At 32.4% G+C, this 26,977-nt stretch overlaps 1 protein-coding gene across 1 annotated transcript in view; it reads right to left on the bottom strand.

Moving 5' to 3' along the window:
- LOC114330480 (frequenin-1) overlaps positions 1–26,977 on the bottom strand; it is a 760,895-nt gene that overhangs the window by 185,030 nt on the left and 548,888 nt on the right. The window contains exons 3-4 of the mRNA XM_050662500.1: positions 18,578–18,626; positions 11,396–11,485 (exon numbers count right to left, since the gene is read on the bottom strand). Coding sequence (XP_050518457.1) covers positions 11,396–11,485; positions 18,578–18,626 — 139 coding nt within the window. The remainder of the gene's footprint in view (positions 1–11,395; positions 11,486–18,577; positions 18,627–26,977) is intronic.

Raw genomic sequence — 26,977 nt, 5'->3', positions numbered from 1 at the left:
AGACCGAAGATTCAGGTTCCAGATGGGACCAGTTCTATCTGAACACGGAACCTTGGAAGCTATATACAGCAGAGTTACAGATGTTCCAATAATACCCGAAACATTACTCAGTATTTATGTATACGACACTGCAATCGCGGCAAAACACTGGAACCTGGATAAAGGTTAAAAATTATAAGGAACAAACAGACGGTACTGGATACTATAAAAGAATGGAGTATCCAATGGAAAATAGCAATAAATACATAGAAGACTAAGTGGTTATCTCCAAAAAGAGAATAAGTAACCCAGAAGTAGTGTTGGAAAATTGTCGAGAATGAAAAATCAGAGAATATTCTCGAGAATATTCTCGATATGGAGAACTTTCTGAGAATAAACCCTACGACACACTTAGGGATATTTTTGAAGATGAAATAGAAATTGATATTAAAAATCATGAAATTATATACAAAATTATGAGAAAAAATAACAGTGTTCTTTATATATAAACAAAATACAAAAACAAAGAAGAACACAAAATTTATTTGATAAAAAATGAAAGTTTCTTCTTAACAACAAATAACGCAAGTAATGGATGTGGAGATTTAATCAGAAAAACATGAGGTCTCAGGTTCAGAATTTATTTCTATCATTAGCTCATCCTGGTCATCTACATTCTGCATTTCAATGTATTGATGATAAGTTGTGGGATTTTATTTTTCACGAGTCGTCAGCTCAGTCATGGATTGGTCTACGTCTAAAGGGGCATTTAGTCGGGCTAGTTTTTTAAGCAATATGTTGCCGAAAATATATATTTCGTATGTTCCTGGCAACATTACAGCGATCTAATAAAAATATCGCCGTTTGGCTGAGCCATGTGGCCGAAATTTTACTGGTATTTGAACACTATTGCAATGCCTGATGCGTTGCCGATAAAGTCGAACTGCTGTGGAAAATTTTGCATGTTGCTCTGTATTTTCTCTTTATTTCCTGTACTCTGTTGAAATTTAATTTGGTTTTGTCAAAACATACAAAGAAAAGATGAATACGTGGTCAAATAATATCATAATAAGGTTTATTAATGCAGTACATTTAGGTCCAGAGTTGTGAAGCTTGGCATACTTCTGGAACTGAGACAAATGGAAGAGTAGTGCACCATGAATAAATACATTAAACTACAACTGTTAGTATATTTAAATAACAATTGCTAATCTTGTTGATATTGGTATTGCGTTTCTCATGTTTGATATTTCTTCTCTATTCTTGGCCCTATCATTATTTATTAATAGTTTGAAATAACTTTTTGACATTCTTGTAAAATTCTTAAACAAATAATTGTCTAGCATTATTTCCATAGTTAAATTACTCATTGTTTCGCGTTTACTTAGAAAAGCCGTATCCACATTTTCCGTTTTTCATTTTTCTTTTTTATGTATCGTCTTCGCACGATTAAGGACGCAGCAACTCTCAAGAGAATATTCTCGAGAATATTCCCGTTCTCGAGAATATTCTCTTGAGAATATTCTCTTCTTACATCACTACCCAGAAGAATAGATAACTGAGCAAGGGAGAACCATCGAATGGCAAGACGAAAGCTAAATTCATAGGAGTCATGTTGGACCAATATCTAATATTAACGCCACATATTAACATGACAGTCCAGAAAAAACAACGGCCAGAGCCTTAATAAGAGGACTCACAGGAAGAAGAAGCAAATTAGCCATGAAAACAAAATTAAGACTGATAAAAAGCATCATATTACCAATGTCACCAGATAAGTCACCCGATTTATGGTCACTTGTCTTCTTCATGCGCCATCTCCTCTAAGAAGTTCGGCAACCATCATGGTAATTCGTACTTTCGGTACCGCTGCTCCAAAGGGATCAACAGAAGTGCAGTTAAACCAAGATGTCAAATTGTTTACCTGTAGCAAGACACTTGTTTAAATAATTGATGGATTCGACCGTTACTTGATGGAAGTTCATTTTATCTAACAATAAAACACTGAAAACGTTTGTTTTCTATACTTCCACAAAATTTATTATAAATATGTGACTACAGCTGTTTCCCGGTGTGTGACAGAAATTCTCATGTCAAAAAATAACTTCGAAATAGAACTGAACATCATTAAACAAGTAGGTAGCAGTAAACAATGGCTATAACGAACAAACAATTATTAATAAAATTTTCAACCAAAAACTCCATGAGAAAGCCCTGAAATTAGTCTATCCACCACCACAGAAAGAACCCAGTACCTTCTGCTCTATCACACATACTGGCAAGATAACAACAAAAATAGCCAGATACATAAGAAAGAAAGGAATAACACCAGCTTTCAGAACTAACAACAACTTAAGCAAATATATTAAGACCAATAAGAGCCGAAAGAGAAAACAACTACAGAGTGGTGTGTACAAACTAACTTGTGGTGAATGTCCGAAAACTTACATCGGTCAAACTGGCAGAAACTTTGACAAACGGATAGCAGAACACAAAAGGACTTTCAACAATAGAAAAGCAGACACTTCTAAATACGCACTTCACCTTCTAGATCATAATTATTATTTTAATGAACAGTTTCAAATTCAAATTCTGCATATTCAAAATAAAGGCCTTAAGCTATCTTTATTAGAATCTATGGAAATTAATAAATTAAAAAAGACAGATATAATTCTGAATGACCAACTCGAGACAAACAGCTCCCCACTCCTCTTCAGTTAAAGAATTTAAGAAGGCAAACCCATAGTAATCTAAACCACTTGAGAAAGGCACTCTGCCGAAACAGCTGTAGTCACATAGTTGTAATAAATTTTGTTGAAGTATAGAAAACAAACGTTCTCAGTGTTTTATGGTTAGCTAAATCACACTAATTTATTTTCACCCCTGTAACTTATTAAAATAAACACTGTAAAACTTTTCAGGGAGTTTCGACCATCGGTAATAATGTAATCTTTGATTCTGCGTTTAAATTAAAAAAAATACTTATTACTTTTTCACAGGATTCGAAAAACATGAATGAATTTAAAAAGCGTTGGCCGGAAATTTTGCGCCTACGCTCTTCATATTTTTAATACAAGAATTGCTTCTAACATTATAAAAAAATGTTACAGCTAAACAAGTGTCTTGTTTTGATCTGCTTTGCATAAATCCATATTTTGTAATTAACAAAATTTTTATATTGATCAACAAAGGCCCCTTAAAAACTCCAGGGGAATTAAAATAAAAAAGCCATTTTTGCGAAACTTTTTCTATTTCTTTGTATTAAGAGGTTTAAAAAGTTTCTCCTTTTTCCGACTTTCACCTCTCCAGTTTGTTAACATATAAACCTGCCGCAGATGCGAACATTCTCGAGTTGGATAATGGAAAATTTCCAGGTTGACCAGTTTTCCATTTCCATACATAGTAATATGTATGGAAATAGGTATCAGGTACGCGGCGCTTTCAAAGTTTTCACTTTTTTGAGCTTTATTTATGACAAAATAAAGATGAAAAATGTTTAATAATATTTTGGAAGTGTACTACTATTGTAACGTTTTATAAAGTCTAAAAATTACTTGCTTTACTGACTTCTTTACACGTACATTAAAGACATTAAAGACATTAGACCTTCGTACATTAAAGACATTTTAAAAAATTATGACATACCTACCTATAAGTAGGAGTTTTAGATTATCTCGAGAAGTTCACACAGGGTACCACCCTCTATAATTTGGTCCCTATAGAAAATCTAAAAATATTCAAAAACACGTCAAATATATTTGAAGGGGACATTTTATGGTGACAGAAAATGCTATCTATGTTACAAAAGCACTGGAACGCAGAAACTACGCGCCATCTATATAGAAACAAGAAACAGAATAAATTCGCGAATAAGAGCAATAAAAAGAGAGCATTGGATCAAGTTCACAAGTGACATGGATCACGACATCTATGGCGCACAGAGAAAAGTTTGGAAAATGCTAAAAAACAGAAAAAACCAGTAACTGAACTTGTACAGACAAAGGGGATATGTAGACATGGGAAAATATTTCAGAGAACTCTACAAAGGTGAAGACGCCAATGACGAACACGATTACATTACAATACAGAAGACAGGTATATCACTAGAGAAACTGAATTAGAAGCGAGAATGAAGATCTTAAAGAATAGACGATCGCCAGGTACTGATGGAATACCGAATGAACTGCTGAAATACGGCGGTCAGAAACTCACTAATTGTCTCAAAACATTGTTTAACAAAATCTTAGACAGAGCAGAGATACCATAAGATTGGCACACCAGTATCACAATACCGATTTTTAAGAAAGGACAAATATCATGCCCGGATAACTACAGAGAAATAACTCTCTTAAATAGGACAATGAAGTTATCCACAGGCATACTCAAGGATAAATTGGAATTACAGATATAGAACAGAGAAGAACAGCAAGGATTCAGAAAAGATAGGCCGACGACGGACGCAATATTTGTCATGAAACAAGTGAAAGAGAAGTCGATAGAATATATCAAACCTGCATATATTTGCTTCGTAGACCTAACGAAAGCATTTGACAGAGTCAGAATTAGCGATATAATAAAGAAAATTAAACAAAAAAGGATACCGGCAAACATTGGTGAAGTCATAAAACAAATGAACAGTAACAACACGACAAAAATTAAAACAAACGACACCACTACGGCCAACATACTAACACCAGGAGGAATCAGGCAGAGAGACAGCCTCAGTCCATTTCTATTCAATATGCTCATGGATGAAATAATAGAAGATGTGGAATCGCCACAACTAGGATACAGAGTCGGCCACAGTAGAATCAGTATAGTGTGCTTAGCGGAAGATGCAGCCCTGATTGCAGAGGACGAGGATGACCTACAAAGACAACTTTATCGATTCTATCAAGCATGTCGACGACTCAACATGAACATATCCACGCAGAAAACAAAATGCATTACCATTGCGAAAGACCCAATTAGATGCAAGCTAGTGGTAGAGGGGAAATCCATAGAACATCTAAACCAGTTCAAACATCTAGGTGTAGAGTTATCAAGTTATCATGACTCAGCCAGAGACCTAAGAGGACAAATTAAAAAGGCCACTGTCTTGTCCGGATGTTTGAGAGATGTCGTTCATGTTGGTATTTTGGACAATCGTTGAGGATATGCTTAACTGACAGCTATGCTGACTATACATTATATGTATTTTCAGTACTTTTGGAAAAATCTTGGACTCAATACTCCAAAATATCTTTGAAGTTCTGAACTCAATACTTAATAACTTTACGGTTTTACTTGATTTTTATAACAGTTTAAAAAAGAAATATAATATATGTGGTATTTTTGAAAATGTGGTGAAACTACCTTTAAAATGAGGTATCACTCAACACCCCTTTCCATTAAAGATTTTAAGGATTGTGTCTGCCCCACAATAGGGTTGGTGTGATTTAGTTGAAAACGGTCTACAAAATGTCGCCACCAAATAAATTTGACGTGTTTTCAAATTGTAGAGGGTGTTACCGACTATTTTTGGTGTTCCGAACTCGATACTTAATGTCTTCATGGTTTCACTTGATTTTTTAAAAAATACTGAAAAGAAATATAATGAGATGGTATTTTTGAAAAGTTGGTTGAACGACCTTTCAAATTAGGTATCACTCAACCCTCCTTTCCATTTAAGATTTTGGAGGTCGTGTCCGCCCCCGCTAGAGGGTTGATGTAATGTAGTTGAAAACTGGTCTACAAAATGTCCCCCTCACAAATAAATTTCTCGTGTTTTGCATATTTTTAGATTTTCTACAGGGACCAAATTACAGACCTTTTCAAATTGACACACTGTATTATAAACCCTGAAGCTATAAACCATGTAACCATGTATTTTCACGTTTAAGTATTGGAATGAAGTCTAATGTGTCGTTCATAAAACGGAATAAGCTAAATGAAGTGAAAAATTGAAAAGAATTGGTCCTTAATTTGATTGAATCGCAATCAAAATACGTGATCGATTCTTGTCTCTTGCATGATTTGTCGAAAATTACAGATCCGTAACAACAAGGGATTGATTGAGGAAAAATGTTTGATAAAATAACAGACTTGGACAAAAACAGTAAAATAATCCAGTTTTTTGTAAAAATAAAGACTGTATCAGAAGATAAGCCAGACAACGAAAACGAGAGATATTAGATAGATGTACTTACCGGGTGGTGAAGCGTAAAACGGGCCATAGGAAACTCAATGTAAAATTCTAAACTATTGAATTCCTGCTTCCCTAATTATTTTACATCCAAAGTCATGAGAGAATATTTTTGTAGAGGATTGAAATCTGTATTAAAATCAAAAGTTAAAATTGTTCTACGATTTAAACGCATTCCAAAATTTTGAAAAATATAATACATTTGCCACAGTATGTATGTGTGCAAAAGTTAGGCCACGCGTTAGCATTTAACTGACAGTGTGCACACTATTGACATAATAAAACATCTTTATTATTAATACCATAGAGCAGTGGTTTTCAATGTTTTTGGTACAATTCTTATAATTATTTTTGGTACCACCTAACTGAATATCTATGGAGGTAGATAATCTAATTAACTACAAATATGCTGAATTTTGGCAGTGGTTTCGCATTTTGTGTACCACCGCACCTAACGAAATGTACCACCAGTGGTACATGTACCACAGATTGAGAACCCCTGCCATAGAGGTATATATTAACATATAGTGAGCCTACACTCCGCGCTTCCTGACGACAAGATCTCTTCGACTGGTTTGCGGTATCTCTTTCTAGCACATTGTATCGAGAAACTAAGATGACAATAAGTGTGAGTATAGGCACGGAAGGGGAGGACTATTGTCGCAGCTTTACTATGCGTAAGAATGAGACAGCACTGATCCAAAGAAAAAAGATGGTGTCGCCACTTCATTCTGAATGACACTCTGTCTATGATAGTATATAAGTCTATGATTAATAATTTCTCCACAACTGAGGTAACTTCATTGTGACACATTATTGCAATGTGTGTGGCCTAATTTTGGGCTGAAAATCTGAAAAATATATTACATTTTTACAAAATTTTGGAATATGTTTAATTCGTAGAACAATTTTAACAGTTGTTTTCAATACAGATTTCAATCCTTTACAAACAGTTTCTCATGTCTTTTGATTGTAAAATAATTAGGGAAGCAGGAATTGGCCCGTTTTCCAATTCACCACCCGGTATAGATTTATTAAGATATATATTTGTTTTTTAGCAGTTAGTTAATTAGACAGAAATTGTATCTTCTTCCTGTAGTGCCTATCCGTTTCGGATGTTGGCGAGCATCATGGCAATCTGTACTTTGCACACTGCTGCTCTGAAAAGATTTGTAGTGGTTGTGTTGAACCACGTACGTAGATTTTTCAGCCTTCGCCTTCCTGGTCCTCGCTTTCCTGAAATTGTATGAATTACATCTATTCATTTAGAATTTTGATGTAATTCACCTTATGTCTTTTTGTTTTGTCTTGAAAATGCATTATGAGATAAGTAGAAAGAAGAGAAAATTTAGTATTATACCGTGTTTCTTTTTTTGAAAATAGAATTTTCCATCTTTTCCGCAAGTTTTTCAAAGTAAAATTTTTCGTTTTCACGACCTACCGTTATGCCACTTATACCGTGAAAACTAACAAACTTTCAAGTGGCGTAAAGGAGAAAATCTCGGACACTGACCTATAAACATTACATGTTTCAAGTTATAGGTCATAATTAATACCCTTAAAATGGTGCCCTAAATCGTCCCAGTACATGCGATTTTATTTACAAAGGAAAATTAAATTTTAATGCTGATTTTTCTAAGAAACCCCATAGTGTTCACATATTTTACTTTCTTTGATTTCGTTTTTGAGTACTTTCACATAATTGAAATCCTTCAAACTACCTTGTCTCAAGATATTGTTTTTTAAATCCCTTACGTCCGTACTATTAATTCAATTAGCTGATTTACAGAAGGTGGTACTTGTAGACTAAATATATTTACCAAGACTGCCTACAATAATATCATTCGATTCGTCAACTAAAACTACAAATTCAAAATAATATAATTCAGCACCAATTAGTGGTGCTATAACTTTTTCCATGCGTCACGATTCATTTTCAAACAAATTAAGTCAAAACATAAAGTGAAACGAACGTCGATGTGTATACAGTGTGTCAAATTGAAAAATTGCCACCCCCTATAATTTGGTCCCTATAGAAAATAAAAAAATATTCAAAAACACGTCAAATTTATTTGTGAGGGGGACATTTTGTAGACCAGTTTTCAACCAAATTACATCAACCCTCTAGCGAGGGCGGACACAACCCCCAAAATCTTTAATGGAAAGGGGGGTTGAGTGATACCATATTTTAAAGGCCATTCAATTACCTTTTCAAAAATACTACATACCATTTCTTTTCAGTACTTTTGGAAAAATCTTGAACTCAATACTCCAAAAAATTCTTGGAGTTCTGAAATCGATACATAATATCTTTATATTTTTACTTGATTTTTCCACAAAATACTCCAAAAAAATTAAATTCAATTCAATTCATGGAGTTCAATACTCCAAAAAAAAATTGGAGTTCTGAACTCAATAGGTACTTAATATACAGGGTGTAACAAAAATACAGGTCATAAATTTAATCACATATTCTGGGACCAAAAATAGTTTGATTGAACCTAACTTACCTTAGTACAAATGTGCATATAAAAAAAGTTACAACCCTTTGAAGTTACAAAATGAAAATCGATTTTTTCCAATATATCGAAAACTATTAAAGATTTTTTATTGAAAATGGACATATGGCATTTTTATGACAGTAGCAGCTTAAGAAAAAATTATAGTGAAATTTGGACACCCTATAAAAATTTTATGGGGGTTTAGTTCCTTTAATCCCCCCCAAACTTTTGTGTACGTTCCAATTAAATTGTTATTGTAGTACCATTACTTAAACACAATATTTTTAAAACTTTTTTGGCTCTTAGCACTTTTTAGAAAATTCAGTTTTTATCGAGATATTTTGAATATTTGTCAAATCCACCACATATTTGTATATGGTTAAGTACGATTATGGAGACTCGGTAAAAATATGAAAATTTATGTATGATTTACATTTTTAGGTATATTTTGAACCGTATTAAAAAGAAGCCATATCTCGATAAAAGTTGCCTTCTCGAAAAAATACAAAGAGGCAAAAAAGTTTCAAAAACATTTTGTTTAACTAATGGTATCGCAGTAATAGTTTAATTGGAGCGTACACAAACATTTGGGGGGTTGAAAGGAACAAAACCCCCATAAAATTTTTATGTAAACATATTAAAAAAGCAGCCGCAACTCGATAAAAACTGCCTTATCGAAAAAATACTAAGAGCCAAAAAAGTTTTAAAAATATTGAATTTAACTAATGGTACCACAATAATAACTTAATTGGAACGTATAGAAAAGTATGGGGGGTTTAAGAGAACAAAACCCCCATAAAATTTTTATGGGGAGCACAAATTTCATTATAATTTTTATTTAAGATGCTCCTGCCGTAAGAATGCCACATGTCCATTTTCAATAAAAAATCTCTAATAGTTTTCGATATATTCGAAAAAATCGATTTTCATTTTGTAACTTCAAAGGGCTATAACTTTTTTTATGTGCATATTTGTACTAAGGTAAGTTAGGTTCATTCGAACTATTTTTGGTCCCAGAATATGTGATTTAATTTATGACCTGTATTTTTGTTACACCCTGTAGTTAGGCTTACGGTAAGAACATTATAATATCTACGAGCTAACATTATAATATCGTATAACATCTACGAGCTAAGACCATCACATTTGTACAAGAGTCTAGAATAACATTTCATACTTTGCTACAATTAATACGCAACCCCTGGAGCATTGTCTTTCTCCATTCGAACAAAACATCACCCGTTTCACATACGCATCTTCCTTCAGGATCCATTCCAAATTCGAAATCTTACTGTGTTTTAACCTACGTAACATGTCTGTTTACCCTATCACTATCCTAACAAACCAATTAGCATAATTTGGACGTACTAATATGACAACAACTAAGTTGCAACGCAATCCTTGTAAGGCATGTAAGTAGATTAGAACAATATTACTATCTCTTTTATTATTACTACTTTGAATTTGGAAGCATATTTAAGTCAGCTTATGTTTATTTTGTTTTTTTAATGGTTAAAAATTTTAATCTCAACAAATTCACAAACTGTATGCACCCATTTGCACATACATGCCTATGAGCATTTTTACTCATAGGTGTGCCTTTGTATATACCAATATTCTGAAATGTCAACAGTTGCAAACCTGTATTTCAAAAAAATTTTTATAAAATTTTTTAAAATTTTTAAATTTTGCTTTCTATTAACATCTCTTCAATCAGACACTGTTCTAACACAAGTTTTCTCTTATTGTAGCATTTAACTACTTGTAACGCCGACCTGAAGATGATCTGTATATTGTAGAGATCGAAACCGGTCGTCAAAGTATAATTAAATGATTGTGAGTAGGTCTGTGTTTCATTACTATATTTTACATTATAATATCTTGACGGTTTTACTTGATTTTTTCCAAAAGTAGATACTGAAAAGAAATATAATGTATGTGGTATTTTTCAAAAGGTATTTAAAAGACCTTTAAAATGAGGTATCACTCAATCCCCCTTTCCATTAAAGTTTTCGGGGGTTGTGTCTGCCCCGCTAGAGGGTTAATGTAATTTAGGTGAAAACTGGTCTACAAAATGTCCCCCTAATAAATAAATTTGACGTGTTTTTGTATATTTTTAGATTTTCTATAGGGATCAAATTATAGGGGGTGCCAACTTTTCAAATTGACACCCTATATATATTTTGTATACTGTATACTATATACGACACACATCGGCGTACGTTTCACTTTATGTTTTGACGTTTGTTTTTGTTTGAAAATTAATCGTGACGCATGGGAAAAGTTATAGTGTACGAACAATAACAACGATTTGAAGGTTGTACCTACATAATAATTTCTTGTGGGACATTCACCCAAATTTAAAATGAACGAAACCTAGGGTCCTGTTTTGTATGTTTTAAGTTAAAACTAAGTAAGCCCTTTGCAAGCTAAATATATATATTTTTAAATGTTTACAGGTCAATGAATGTTTATTAAACTCACCTTTATTTTCAATCATATGTTGTAAACAATATGTTAATGTTTACATAGATATTACGTAGGTACTAATAGGATGGTACGATTCTCTTGCATTTGTTTTCTCATTGTTTTCTCATTGTTCTTTTTTTATTTTATACCTTTTGTGTACAGATATTTGGTTGTCTAAACATCTATTATACGTTATTAGACTAACAACCTAATCTAAATTTAATAAACTTAAAATATTTTTTAAGCACTTTGAACTACTTACGTTATTTTCGTCGAATACCCTAAAAACTAGTGAGGCAAATTTGGATGGATCCCCTTGTGGAAAAAATTGTTTATAGATTTTAATGAAGCCCTGCAACAAAATAAAAATATTTTAATAAACTTAGATAACATTATTAATTTACATTTGTAATTTTTACTTGGATGGTCTACCCAATGGATGTCATCAGCAAAAAAATAGAGCTAAAAACTTGGCAGATATTAGAATCAATGGATACATGGTGCAGAGAGTACAAGCATACAAGTATTTAGGCTGCCGGGTGAATGAAAAATGGGACTTATCACTGAAAATCAAATGCAGAATAGAGCAAGCGAGAAGATTATGGATGAACATGAATAGGATATCGTGGATGAACAGAGTAACAAATCAAGCGGTAATGCAGCTGCTAAACAAAGAAAGAGAAGTAAGTACTAAATATCATAAGAAGAAAAAACTAGAATACTTTGCCCACGTGATGGTAAATTCGAAATATGAAATGCTATATGTAATTATTCAAGGAAAGATATAGGAAAATCGCGGCCCCAGATGCAGAAAAACATCTTGGCTTGGAATCCTCCGCTAAAGGTATGGAGTGAGCACCATGGCACTATTTAGGTCACAGTGGACAAAGTAAAAATCATGCGAGTGATCGCCAAGGTTCTGGGAGGGCAACGCACTCAAAGAAGAAGAATTTCCACTTCTCTGATTAATAATTTTGGTAATACAGGATTTATTTGGATTAAATAGAAGCAAACCTACTAGCATGACATTCTATGTCCCTTTTCTTTAAAGGGCACAAGATATCGCAATGCCCGTCATGTAGAAATAATTTGCAACTTTCTTCTTTATCATAGTATAAAATAATGTGCAAAAATAATCTACTAGCATGAATATTCACACCTCGTCTACCTTAGTTTAGAGAAGTAAGGAAAAAAATATCCTGTTGGTGACACAACCCCCTCCAGGCCGAAACTAAATTTTTTGAGTAGTATGGACATCTATATTAATAACCTATATGTTTCCTGCAGCCGATTTTGATGATATACATAGCTATAAACAAATAAAGATCAAAAAACGGTAAATTTTCGCTTTTTTCGTATATTACCAAAAACTTAATAGGTCTGGATCCCGCGTATGAAAAAAAAGTTGATTAATAGCAAGCTGAAAATTTGTTAATAGCTTAAGGGTGTCTAGTCGGACAAACTTTGATTTATGGGCACACTGGAATAGGGGAAGTTTTAATTGTGGAACAGGTTAAAAATTTGGAACGGTCAGACCACGAAAACGGCACATGTATTTTGTCCGACAGAACAGACTTAAACTCTTCGAACAGAGATTAAACTCTCATGCAAAAATCAGACTGCTATTTATCACCAAATGGGCGTTTTAATGAGTGGAACATGTAGAATATGTCAAATGACAGGAATTATGACAGGTGATAAATAGCAGTCTGATTTCTTCATGAGAGTTTAATCTCTGTTCGGAGAGTATAATTCTGTTCTGTCGGACAAAATAAATGTGCCGTTTTCGTGGTATGACCGTTCCAAATTTTTAACCTGTTCCACAATTAAAACTGCCCCTGTTCCAGTGTTCCCATATATCAAAGTTTATCCGACTAGACACCCTTAAGCTATTAACAAATTTTCAGCTTGCTATTAATCAACTTTTTTTTCATACGCGGGATCCAGACCTATAAGCATTTTAAACAAATTTGAGAGTAAGAAACTCATAAATCGTATAAAAAACTTCAATATGGGGTTCTCTGAATATGTATATCCTTATTTGTTGCTTAGAAAATTGCAAAATAAGTCATAAATTTTGAAATTTTATAAATGTTCATAACTTATGTAAAAATTAAGTTAGAACCTTCTTATTACACGGAGTGCTGAGACTTCTTGTGCTTAAATTATAATTTAAATTTCAAAGCAATTTGTCAAACAGTTTAAAAGTTATTTAATTTGTTTATTCCAAATTAATTTTTTTGCAACACTATAAGTCAGAAAATTATGAAGTTATAGTAATACTTTGGATAGTTTATGAAAGAAGAAGATTTACACTAACTGGAACATGAAGTAAAAACCACTTCTATGTAAAAGGTATATTTACTAAAAATTTTTAGAATCCCAATGGATTCAATAAAATGAGTTCATCAGAACGTTTTCAAACCTATCGGTCCATCATCAGTGAATTTGAATACTTGCAAAATAGCCCCAGAACCAAACAATGGTTGTGATTATAAATAAATCTACATTATGTTGAAATAAATTTAAAATGGCTAAACGCCGATGTTCAGGGATTAAACCTCTGGGAACATGGTGAAACTCTACCCGAGGACCCAATCAACCATCTTCGGTCAACGATGACTACTAAGTTATGATGACAACGATGACATTTTTAAAAATGAGGTCATTCTTCTGTAATGATACCTTGCAACTTCAACTTCGAAAGCGCATGATTAAATGCTACATTTGGTTTACTTCATGTTCCAGTTTGTTTAACTATAAGGTATACAGCCAATCCAGGGAACTACCCCTTTTAAGATTTACACTATTAATTTAATTAAAAAAATGACACAAAATAATTCTAAATATTGCAAAATTATTATTTTGCAAGAACATGTGAATTAAAAAAGGGGAGCTAACTTCGTCCCTTTATGTCTTAGGACAATTGTTTTTCTTTCTAAATGTGTATAAAAATTCAGTCTTTCTAAATCTGAAAAAATAATTTTTCTACTGGTAACGGTTAAAAAGTTATTCTAGCTGTTTTTAAGTAAGCAAAAGATCGACATATTTTCCAAAATAATTTTATACTCTTTAAAATTATTTTGTCATTTTTTTAATTAAGTTAATAGTATAAATGTTCTTTTTTCATAAACTATCCGAAGTATTACTGTAACCTCATAATTTTCTGACTTACAGTGTTGCAAAAAATATGAATTTGGGATAAACAAATTAAATAACTTTTAAACTATTTGACCGATTGATTTGAAATTTAAAATATAATTTCAGCACAAAAAGTCTCAGCATTCCGTGTAATAACAAGGTTCTAACTTAATTTTTACATAAGTTATGAACATTTATAAAATCTCAAAATTTATGACTTATTTTGCAATTTTATAAGCAACAAATAAGAATAGACATATTCAGAGAACGTCATATTGAAGTTTTTATACGATTTACGAGTTTCTTACTCTCAAATTTGTTTAAAATGCTTAAATTTTTGGTAATATACGAGAAAAGCGAAAATTTACCGTTTTTTGATCTTCATTTGTTTATAACTATGTATATCATCAAAATCGGCTGCAGGAAACATATAGGTTATTAATATAGATGTCCATACTTCTCAACAAATTTGGTTTCGACCTGGAGGGGGATGTGTCACGAGAAAAATCTTATTTCTCTGGACTAACCTGGCAATTCTGTGATATGTATTTCGCTACTATTAACTCGTCAGATACAATTTGCTGGTTGCTGAATGACTGAAAGTTTCACCGATATACGAATGGTGTCCATCAAAGGTATCATTTTGAGTTTTTTTGGAAAACATTAGATACAAAATCAGTGTTTAAAGTCCTTAATCAGTGTGTAAAGTCAGTCCATTTCTGAAGCCAAATTGTGTTTCATCCAAGAAGACCAGGATGAAACACAATTTGGCTTCAGAAATGGACTGGGAACCCGGGACGCACCCTTTGCACTAAATGTATTATTGCAGAAATGCCGAGATCAAAGGAAAGACGTCTTTGCTGTATTTATTGACTATGAGAAGGCCTTTGATCGAGTATAACATCACAAATTAATTAAAATACTAAAGGATAAGGAGTTGATAGTCAAGATGTACGAATCATCGAAAAATTATACTGGCGTCAAACAGCGACAGCTTGCATAAATGGAAAATCAACAGAAATATGCAAAATACAAAGAGGCGTCAGACAGGGTTGTATACTGTCCCCACTGTTGTTCAATTTGTATTCAGATAGAATATTTAAGGAAGTGCTGGATAATTTGGAATGGGGTGTGAAAGTTAATGGAATTGTGATAAATACAATCAGATATGCAGACGATACAGTTATTTTAAGTGATGATATGAATGGATTACAACACCTTTTAAATGCCATTGACAGAGTGGGAAGAGAGTTTGGCCTAAATATAAACTGTTCAAAAACAAAATACATGGTATTTAGCCGTTTGGCCCATCAAGATTCACGGTTATATGTTGATGGTCATATAATTCAAAGAGTACCCAGTTTTAAATATCTTGGTTGCCATATTACTGAACAACTAGATCCAGATAAAGAGATAAAATGTAGAATCGAGATAGCCCGCACGACATTTTTAAAAATGAGGTCATTCTTCTGTAATGATACCTTGCAACTTCAACTTCGAAAGCGCATGATTAAATGCTACATTTGGTCAGTCCTCTTGTATGGTGTCGAAGCATGGACATTAAAAATATTCACCATTAACCGTTTGGAGGCCTTTGAAATGTGGCTGCACAGACGTATTCTGAAAATACCATGGACGGCTATGCTGACAAATGTGGCAGTCTTAAAGAGAGCAAATGCTACCCGCGAGCTGCTTGATAACATCAAATATAGAAAGATGGCCTATTTTGGACACGTAGTAAGGGGAGACCGGTATAATATTCTTCAACTTATTATGATGGGTAAAATCGAAGGACGCAGAGGAATTGGTAGAAAGCAGGCCTCTTGGTTGAAGAATATCCGGGAGTGGACAGGAATAAAGAAAGCAGAACACCTATTTAGAATAGCTCGAGACAGAGACAGTTTCGCCATGTTAATCGCCAACGTCAAGGGGACTTGATAGGGCACGTTAAGAAGAAGAAAAATCCTTAATCAGGGGTTTTTGGAGTCGCCCTTTATGAATATCATAACTGTGGTGGTCTCAGACGCACCTCGTGACCAGGACGGGTTTTTAGAGTTTTGTAGAAAATTTACATAATTACTCCGAGGTTTTGGGGACACTGAACACGAATATCATGTGGCAGATGGTCTCCGAGGTATCTGATGAGCACGACCAACTAATTTTGTATTGAATTTACATAAAACTACTGTAGAAGAGTCTCATTCTGGTGTGACCATCGACGACATAATATTCGTATTCAGCGATCCCAGAAACCTCCGATTAACGAGTTCGCACTGATTCTGTATCGAAATTTTACAAAACTCCAAAAGACGAGCCCTGTCCTGGCACCAAGTAATAATATTAAACTTATTTGCTTCAATTATTTCCAAATTACAAGTTTATCATTTTTCATCACCTGAACTGCTTTTAAAAAATGCATTTTCCTTGTTCAATAATGCAATTTTTATTTCGTCGTCATAATTTTTATATATAAAGTTTCCTAAGGTTCTTATGAATCGAATTAAAAAAGTTTCCTTGATTTTCATCCAACTGCAAATAATGGGTAGGTTGATTGCTTCATTTCTTTGCCTAGTTGGAGAAATACATAATCAAATAACACATCGTTACAAAGCCGATTAGAAGACCTTTCAAATGAGGTGTCATTATGTTTATGTTTTTTTAAATGGAACACCCTGTATGTTTTTACATTTTTGGATTCTCTTCGATGTCTTCTTTTTTAAAATATAGGGTTTTGTAATATTATACGAGGTAGTTTAAAAGATAATTACGTTTTATTGTTAATTTCGCAGCAATATTCACACCCTGTAGAATTGTAGTGATTTGACAACAAAGTTTCTGTTTATGGTCAAACGATTTTTAATATAGTTTACTATTGTTAAACATTAATAATATAGCGAAAAGTTTAATATTAATATACCGGGTTGGTCAAAATTCGGAATGAGTATTTTCTGAGCTTTTGGCTAAAACATTTGACATTACACTTTTTTTTTTAATTCCAGTTACTTTGTTACCATTATAGACCAGTAAGGATCTGCGAAAAAACGTCTATTTTTGGATTCGGATTTTTGCAGATAAAGTTAGGTGACACCTTCAGTAATAATAATTGACTTATGCTCCTTCTCAAATATGCCCGGAACATTAATAAAAAAAAATTAAAATATTTAAAAATTTCGAAAAACATCGATTTTTTCTGCTTTCTTTGCTTATAACTTTAAAACGATTCGTTTTGGAACAAAGTCGTAGGGAAATAAAATAAAGATAATTGAATGTTGTATGATATACGACTGGTAAAAAATGTCTTAAGGTATTACCTTTTCTGCAATATAGCAATAAATACAAGATATTTAGATATCTCAAAATTAATAAATTAAGGATCAGTCTAGATTAATATCTACTTTTTTTCGAAAAATTATTTTTGTTTGAATATTTGCACAGCCACCTAATAAAATTTCACGTAATTTTTGTTGCAAATAATGTTTGGATTAATGAATCACGAATAACTCAAAAATTAAAGCACTTAGGTATAAGGAATGCTTAAGAAATAAAAAAGTACCATAACATAACATTTTATAAGAATACGAAAATACTGGGTGTTCCAATTAAGAAAACTCAGAAAATACTCATTCCGAGTTTTGACTAACCCTGTATATTAATATTAAACTTTTCGCTATATTATTAATGTTTTACAATAGTAGACTATAATAAAAATCGTTTGACCATAAACAGAAACTTTGATGTCATATCACTACAATTCTACAGGGTGTGAATATTGCTACGAAATTAACAATAAAACGTAATTATCTTTTAATCTACCTCGTATAATATTACAAAACCCTAAATTTTGAGAAAGAAGACATCGAGGAAAATCCAAAAATGTAAAAATATACAGGGTGTTTTATTTAAAAAACGTAAGTTTGTGTCACCTTGTCAATACGGGTGACCCTGTATATCTGAAAATGTTTTTAGATTATGGTCCTATCTGTGCCCCAACTTTTACCCAAATAACTTTTTTTTCGTATCTCTTACGACAAACGAGTAATTGAACTTTGTCACACTAATGCCCCACCCTGTATAATACGTAGAAATTGATGGCCATTCAAAAATTAAAATTGATGTATTTTAGGGTTTTTTCAAAAGTCGTCCGTTTCTGAAATAATGAATTTATTCCATATTTTTCCATCATACTGTATGTTGCTTTGTCGACTTTGTATAACTAATATGCTAATTATCCTGAAACAAATACCTTTCCTTGTTTTAACCCCAACAAGTGACTAGTCATAAAAGGAAAATATGTTCAACTCACCTGTTCCGTGAGAAGGCCGTTGGGACAGTCCTTCAGGAAGCCTTTGTGCCTGAAACAAACAAAACAAATTGTTGATTTTCTCGTGCGCAGCAAACAAACAAAATAGAAAGAAATAGGGGGGAAGAAGTTTCTAGTGTGTTTTACGTGAGAAGTAAATAGAGGTGGAAGTAACTTTGTAGCACTGTTAGACAGTGTCTTCCGTTTAACTACTCCAAATTTCGAAGTGGAAAGTAAACTGTTTCCATATATACAAGGTGATTCATTAATATATTCGAACTGAAGATTTCATGAACTCACGATTCGAAAACGTTTTAGGCATTGACACTAAACAGAATTCTAGTTGCCAGATTGTAGTTTGCATACCAAAATGTATTTTAATTTTTTGCTCAAACGTTACCATTTAGAAAAAAATGTTATATAATTTACATGGTGCCCTCTACCTATACCTTTAAGGAACGCACCATTTTCTGGGACACTCTCTATATTGTAGAGAAAAATACAATGTAAATTGTATTATTGTATTAAATTGTACATTGCAGTACAATTATATTGTATTAAATACAATGTATTAAATACATTGTATTAAATACAATGTAATTATTGTAAAGACAATGAAGTAGACTTTACTAAGTAACAAGACATTTACTCAATACACACATACTACACATTACACGATAATCTGATTGCGACTGGCTGAATGATTTAGCTATGCAATTAAAAAAGAACTACTCAAATTTGTGGCAATTAATCCGTCATTCAAGTGCACTAAATCTGTTAGACCAACCAAATAGTTTGTAAGTTATTCAATTTGTTGATACCGGAGAGCCATTATTCAAACGACTCTACTTACCTAAACAGTTATTCCATCTAGAGGTATTTACCAGATCGAAATTGATTATCGAAAGATTTATGATATTTCAGGCTTCAGTTTGAAAATACAGGGTGATCAACTTCTGTGACAAAGTCCAATATATCTGTTATTATAAAATATATGAAAAAAAGTTGTTAATAAAAGTTATAGACACCTTTAATGTACACATTTTAAAATTAGTGAGAAATATACAGGGTCCTCCATAAGACGGTGCCAAACCAAAGTTATGTTTTTTTAAAAGGAACACCCTGTATTTTATTCAAAATCTGGTTTCTCTACATTTTTCTGATTAAAAAGATATAACACTTGTCTAGGGTTATACTGAGTGTTTCAAAGTTATGAGCACTTTTATCAAAAAATCATACTGTTTTGATCGCCCTGTATGATTCTAACAGTATAATATAAACTTATTTCTTTACTGCTGTTGACTGTCAATATTAAAGTAGTTTTGCAACAATGTATAATTTTTTTATCACTACACAAATTGTATACAGGGTAAGTCAAAATGCAAATAAAAGATTTTCTTCATAATTTTAAATGGAACACCCTGTATTTTATATTACTATCGAAAAGTTCTTTCATTATACTTGCACATCTTTTAAATATTCCCTATACCTAAAGTTATTAGTTTTCGAGATATTTTAGTTTTATTGTTGATAACTCATAGATACGTTTATTACAGTAAATTAATTACCCTTAATATTAGAAACCTCCAATGACTTTGTTAATGATAATTAAAATTAGACTGCATTTCATTTTTTCTCCAAGTTTATGGTAAATTCTATACAATAACGACAATTTTATATTTACTAACAAAACGATACTAATTTTCCGCGAAGAAATGGGAACTATAAATTGCTGCAAGTTCTTGTTTAAGGTGGCTTTGAAATAATTGACACAAGAATTGTCAGATGTAAGATTTTAATTATCTGTACTGTACGTTTTTATTTTTGTTATTGATTATAATTGTTTGCCATATTGTTATAATTGTTACCTAACAATGAATTTTAGTCGTGAAGAAATGACAGACATGATATGGATTTTAGGAGAGTGTTTCAAAAACTCATTAGTTGCCACAAGAATTTATAAGGAACGGTGTCCATAGCGTCAACTAGTGATGTTGATTATAGTTACTTTCGAATATTCGTTACAAATCGTTACTTTTGTATAAATTAATCATTTACAGTATTCGTTACTTTGATTACTATGATTACTTTTGTATTTGAGTACCGGTAATCATATCGAGAATCGTATTTCTCAGTAGGTTGGTATTTTGTATAGGTATTCCGATATAATAATGACTTTCACGAAGTACGGAGTAATCAGAGTAATCAAAGTACCTAATCAAAGTAGATACAATAGTCGTTACTCGCTCTAATACGATTGGTATGAAGTAACGAAGTAATCAGAGTAATCAAACTAGATACAATAGTCGTTGCTCGCTCTGATACGATTGCTACGAAGTAACGAAGTAATCAGAGTAATCAAAGTAATCAAAGTAGATACAATAGTCGTTACTTGCTCTAATACGATTGGTATGAAGTAACGAAGTAATCAGAGTAATCAAAGTAACGATTGGTATCTCTGTATAGTAACCGTTACTTTCGGTATTCGTAAGTAACGAGTACTTTGTAACGAATAGTTACTTTTTCAACATCACTAGCGTCAACAATCAAATAAGAGAGCATTCAACAACTTATTAGACAGGTTTAATCGTACTGGTTCTGTTTATCAAGCAAAGGAAAAAACAAAAATCATTATTACGGATGAAAATGAATTAAATGTTTTACTGCCTGTTACAGAAAATCCTCATACAAGTATTCAAAATATTACAAGAGAGCAAGATATAAGTTATGGATCTATCCAAAACATACTCAAGAAAAACAACATGCACCCATATCATATACAATTACATCAGGAACTTGTTGGGGACGATTTCGAAGGAAGAATACAATTTTGTCAATGGTCACAACAACAAATAATTATACAGAGAGATTTTTTTGAGTTTGTTCTTTTTTTTTTGAGACGAGGCAACATTCCACAAAAATGGTAGTGTAAACAGACACAATTTTCATTATTATTCCACAACCAATCCGTACTGTGCTCAGACACATAGTCAAACGAGATGGTCCTTAAATGTTTGGGGTGGAATCATAGGCAATTACGTTATAGGTTCTTTTTTCTTTGAGGAATCGGTAAATGGTGAGGTTTATTTAAATTTTCTAGTGAATCATTTACATATTCTACTTGAAAATGTACCTTTAAACATCTGCCAACATATGTGGTACCTTCACGACGGAGCCCCTGCTCACCACAACTCACTTGTCAACGGTGAACTCGATGAACTATTTCCTGAAAGATGGATAGGAAGAGATGAGCCAGTTCACTGGTCAACCAGATCACCAGAATTAAACGAAGTTGACTTCTTTTTCTGAGGTTATATTAAAAACGTAGTGTATAGGACACCTCCAACAATAGTTGACGATATGAAAATAAGGATTCAAAACGCCTTTCAAATTGTCACACAACAAATGCTTACAAACATCAGTAGGTCTCTCGAAACTCATCTCCAGGCTTGTGTAGACGTTATGGGAGGTCATTTTGAACACCTTTTATAACATAAGAATTAATAACATAAGGTAACATAATTTTTTAGTTTTTTTAATAAATTTTAATAAATTAAAGTATTGTTATTAATAACAAAGTAATACATATTGTTATCAACAATAAAACTAAAATATCTCGAAAACTAATAACTTTAGGTATAGGGAATATTTAAAAGATGTGTAAGTATAGTGATAGAACTTTTCGATAATAATATAAAATACAGGGTGTTCCATTTAAAATTATGAAGACAATCTTGTATTTACATTTTGACTTACCCTGTATACAATTTGTGTAGTTATAAAAAAATTGTACATTGTTACAAAACTACTTTAATATTGACCGTCAAAATCATTAAAAAAATAAGTTTATATTACACCGTTAGAAACATACAGGGCGATCAAATCAGTATGATTTTTTAATAAAAGTGCTCGTAACTTTGAAACACTCAGTATAACCCTAGACAAGTGTTATATCTCTAGAATCAGAAAAATGTATAGAAATCAAATTTTGAATAAAATACAGGGTGTTCCATTTAAAAAAACATAACTTTGGTTTGGCACCGTGTTATGGAGGACCCTGTATATTTCTCACTAATTTTAAAATGTGTACATTAAAGGTGTCTATAACTTTTATTAACAACTTTTTTCATATATTGTATAATAACAGATATATTGGACTTTGTCACAGAAGTTGATCACCCTGTATATTAAAAAAAATTCAACATTTTATCAAATTGATATAAACGGCCTATGAAACAGGACTGACTTCTTACGTCATGCGCTTATAGAGCTTTTCATCGATTGTCATTTTTAAGCTCACTAAAAAGATGGCAAAAAACACAATCTTAAAAAGATCTCTTCTTTTTTAAAGAAGGTTCTTAAAAAATATTTTTTATAATCATATTTCCATTGTTTATTAATATTAAGAGCGGAAAATTGAACAGATTATAAACGAAGATCTGAATTTTATGATCCACTTTATAGATGCCATACCTCTCCTATGGCACTACAGCACGACGGAGTATACATATAGCAAAAATTTTGTTAATATATTCGGAAGAAACTTATACCCTAACTTTTAATTACCACCCTAAAATTGTCACCCGTCTTGATTAAGGATAACTAAAATACAGTAAGTGTATGCTCATGAATTTATCTTACATGCACTTTCCAAAGTAAAATGAAGTAGTAGTATTTATTATAATTCCCAAAAGTTTAATAGAGTACGAAAGTTTTCAGCGTAACGTTAGCTCTTCTTGTGCTTCGGGAATTAACTCATATAAATTATTGTACAACGAAAAATACAAAATATTAGTATATGTACGATATTCTACTAACTATTAAAATTAGGCACATTCTTTATCTTTTTATATTTTTTCCATTTGTTTAAATTTACTACTTTATATTATTAAATCTTTCTGTACTTCTTTTGAATATTACTGATAATGGTTTTTTCAGAGCTTTTTAATAAAATAAGAATGTGTGTATGTATCTGCCTAATGTAACGTCAAAACTTAACAAAAGGAAGAGAACCTGGAAGTAATAGGAAAACATAGTCTGCAAAGAGAGACAAATCAGACTGATTACAGGTATATGTAGATATAATATAAAGTTGGACTTGTACAACCAATATAAGAAAGGAGATAAGAGAAAATGCCAGAATTGTAGGCCATTTACATTGGAAATGTATCTAGTATACAAATTTTTTTATGGTATTATCTACAATAGATTGTTAATACTCCAAAAATATAATTGGCAATTCTCAAAATGGATTTAGATCAAATAGAGCCACTGTTCATAGTAAGAATGAGACAAGAAAAAGCTTATGAATACGACATAGAAGCTGGAAGATCCAGCGTAATCTAGGTATACCCAAAGTTATACCAGCTCATAAAAATAACGCTGCAGGTTTCGAAAGCCGCAGTTAGAGTAGATGGAGAACTGACTCCTCTATTTGACATCAATGTGGGAGTGAGGCAGGGAGAGGCGCTATCAACCATGCTGATCAACCTAGTTCTTGAGGCAGTCATCAGAAAAACCAATGTAACTGGCCCTATAAACACCAAGACAGTACAAATTACTGTATATACGTAGCTATCATTAGTAGTAGCAAACAACGACAAATAGAAGCGTTCAAGGAAATTGATCCCGAAGCACGAAAAAATGGGCATAAAATGAACGAAACACAAACGAAGTAATACATGACCGTCATAAAACAACTGACATGACTGACAATTATAGGTACAATTAAACATGTGGATACCTGCGCATATCTGTGAACAGAAATCAATTAGAAGGATTCCACTAGTAGCGAAATTAATGCACGTAGTTCCAGTGGGAATCGTACATACCATGCTAATAAAAGATTAATGATATCGAAATTATTAGAAAAGGGAACCAAAATGGACTTCTGGGGAAGAGCAGTAGGCAAATCAAGAAGAGATCGGATACCAAATGAGAGAACACGAGAAATGATGTCACACATACAATAATTGATGACGTAAAAACAAAACAACTAGTATGGTACGGCCATGTACAGAGAATGCAAGATTACAGGATCCCTAAGCAGATTTTGGCATGGACACCACAATGAAGAAGAAAATGAGGAAGGCCGAGAAGAAGCTGGAGGGAGGGAATTGAAAAAAAACTAGAGGAAAGAGAAATCCCTTCAGGTCTACGGTTAAACAGAAAAGAATGGCGGTTAGGAGTCGGAAGGCGTCGGAGAACGCTGTAAACCGATTGTAGTAGTAGTAACCAAAATGACTATCTACAGAATATTGAATAGACCAGTAGTATTCTATGGTTGTGAAACCTGAATAATGACAAAAAGAATGTGTGTGTACTTTGTACGCACGTAAGAAGTTATTCTTCTATTATATAATTTCAACGAAGTAAATATACTTAACAGGTTATTTGTATTTTATTTAAATATTAAACTAACTTTCTTATCTACCACTTTCAAAAAAATTTTATTAAAACAACCAAAAATCAAAAAAAATATGAATCTTCCAGGATTGGAACTCGCGACCTTCCAATCTCTGGCCCAATGCTCTACCAACTACGCCAGCGAGCTTCTTTAAGTGACATGTAAGTTTCGGATATAATTACACAACACGGTGACAAATAGATATATAAAAATGTTATACCTACATAATATTTTCTTATCTTACTACAGAGAAAGACAAATCCAAAAATTATAATAAATAATACATTTACTAAAAACACTAATATATTCTTTTAATGACTTATTTGCACGGTTACAGATACATACATACCTATTTTGAAAGATTAGAAACGAACTATTATTGTCTGTGTGCACATGCGCGCAGATTTATGAAATTTTTCTCTCAATCGCGCCTAAAGAACAATAACTTCAAAAAGGTAGAGCCCAACTCAGGCCATTTGAGAAAAAGTAGGTACTAAGAAAAGTAAAACATATTAGAATAGAAATATGCTTTATTGCCATGACAAATTTTACAATTTTATCGACAAAGCTTATAAATAGTAAAAAAAAAACAAAACAGTAACAATCCAATTTACTAAAATTACATAAATCGTCAATAAGTTAAATAAAATAAATAAATAAATCGAAGTTAAAACAGAAATAATCAATTGCAAAAATTTAAATAAATTGCAAATCCATAGTCTACCTAATAATTAATAAAAACGGTTTAAAAGTTAAAAAGTTAAGCTGCTGCATATGACACCCAAATATAGATAAAAAAATAATAAAAATACTACTTGTGCAAAGGGTACTGTAATTTCTTAGTTATTGACTAAAATAATCTTCTACTGAATAATATGGTTTTTCAGACAGGTAGGCTTTTGTCAGTTTACGGAATTTGGGAAAAGATGGTGCATATTTTAGTTGTAGGGGGAGATGGTTGTACATTTTTTTTGCGGAATATAATATCGATTTCTTTACTAACTCCGAGGACGGGGTCGGCAAATAGACGTCAAACGTAGAATTTCTCGTGAAGTAGTGATGATTAGGTCTTGGTGGAAAGACATGTAGATGTTTACGAATTAAGCAAACAGTTTCTAAAATATACAAAGATGGAAGGGTTAAAATTCCGTGATCTTTGAAGTAACTTCTGCAGTGTGTTGTTCTTCTGAGGCCAAACAGATATCTTATAGCTCTTTTTTGTAATTTAAAAATAACATCGAATTGGGCAGCTGTACCAGAACCCCAAAAAGGAAGACCATAACGAAGATGTGACTCGAACAAAGAAAAATATGTTATTTTGGAAGATGCTAAATTGAGTTCATTCGAAACAGATCTTATAGCATAGCAGGCTGAAGAGAGTTTCTTCCGTAACAAATCGATATGGAGGGACCATTTAAGGTTGCTGTCTAAAAAAATGCCAAGAAATTTTACAGAATCAACGGTACTGATCTGGCTGTTATTAAGAGGTAAGGGTTGAAGAGTTCCTTTATAAGACAATGCTACTGTTTTATCTACGTTAAACGAGAGTAAATTTGAGTCAGACCAGGTTTTTATTGTAAGTAGATCAGAAGTTATAGTAGCATGAAGAGTTGCAATATTTGAGTTGCTCCAAGTGATCCTGGTATCATCAGCAAAAAGAAAGATGTTTCCATCGATTTTTAAATTAGTGATGCCATTAATAAAGATAAGGAAAAGTAGAGGACCCAATACTGAACCTTGAGGTACCCCACATACAATGTTTTTGAGACTAGAGTCTTTATCATTTGCTCTAACCAGTTGTTTCCTATCTTCCAAGTAAGATTGGAACCAATCTAAAGAAATGCCTCTAATTCCGTAGAAATTTAGTTTTTTTATCAAAATGTTGTGATTTACACAATCAAAAGCTTTGGCATAGTCACAAAAAACGGTGGCAGTGCAAAGATTATTGTTCAGTGCTTGATATACCTCATGTAGTACAGAAAACATGGCATCAGTGG

The sequence above is a fragment of the Diabrotica virgifera genome, chromosome 9 (genome assembly GCF_917563875.1).
Source record: "Diabrotica virgifera virgifera chromosome 9, PGI_DIABVI_V3a".
NCBI classification, from domain to species: domain Eukaryota; kingdom Metazoa; phylum Arthropoda; class Insecta; order Coleoptera; family Chrysomelidae; genus Diabrotica; species Diabrotica virgifera.
Note: the sequence above shows the minus strand (reverse complement) of the source record. Positions and strands in the feature narration are given on the sequence as shown.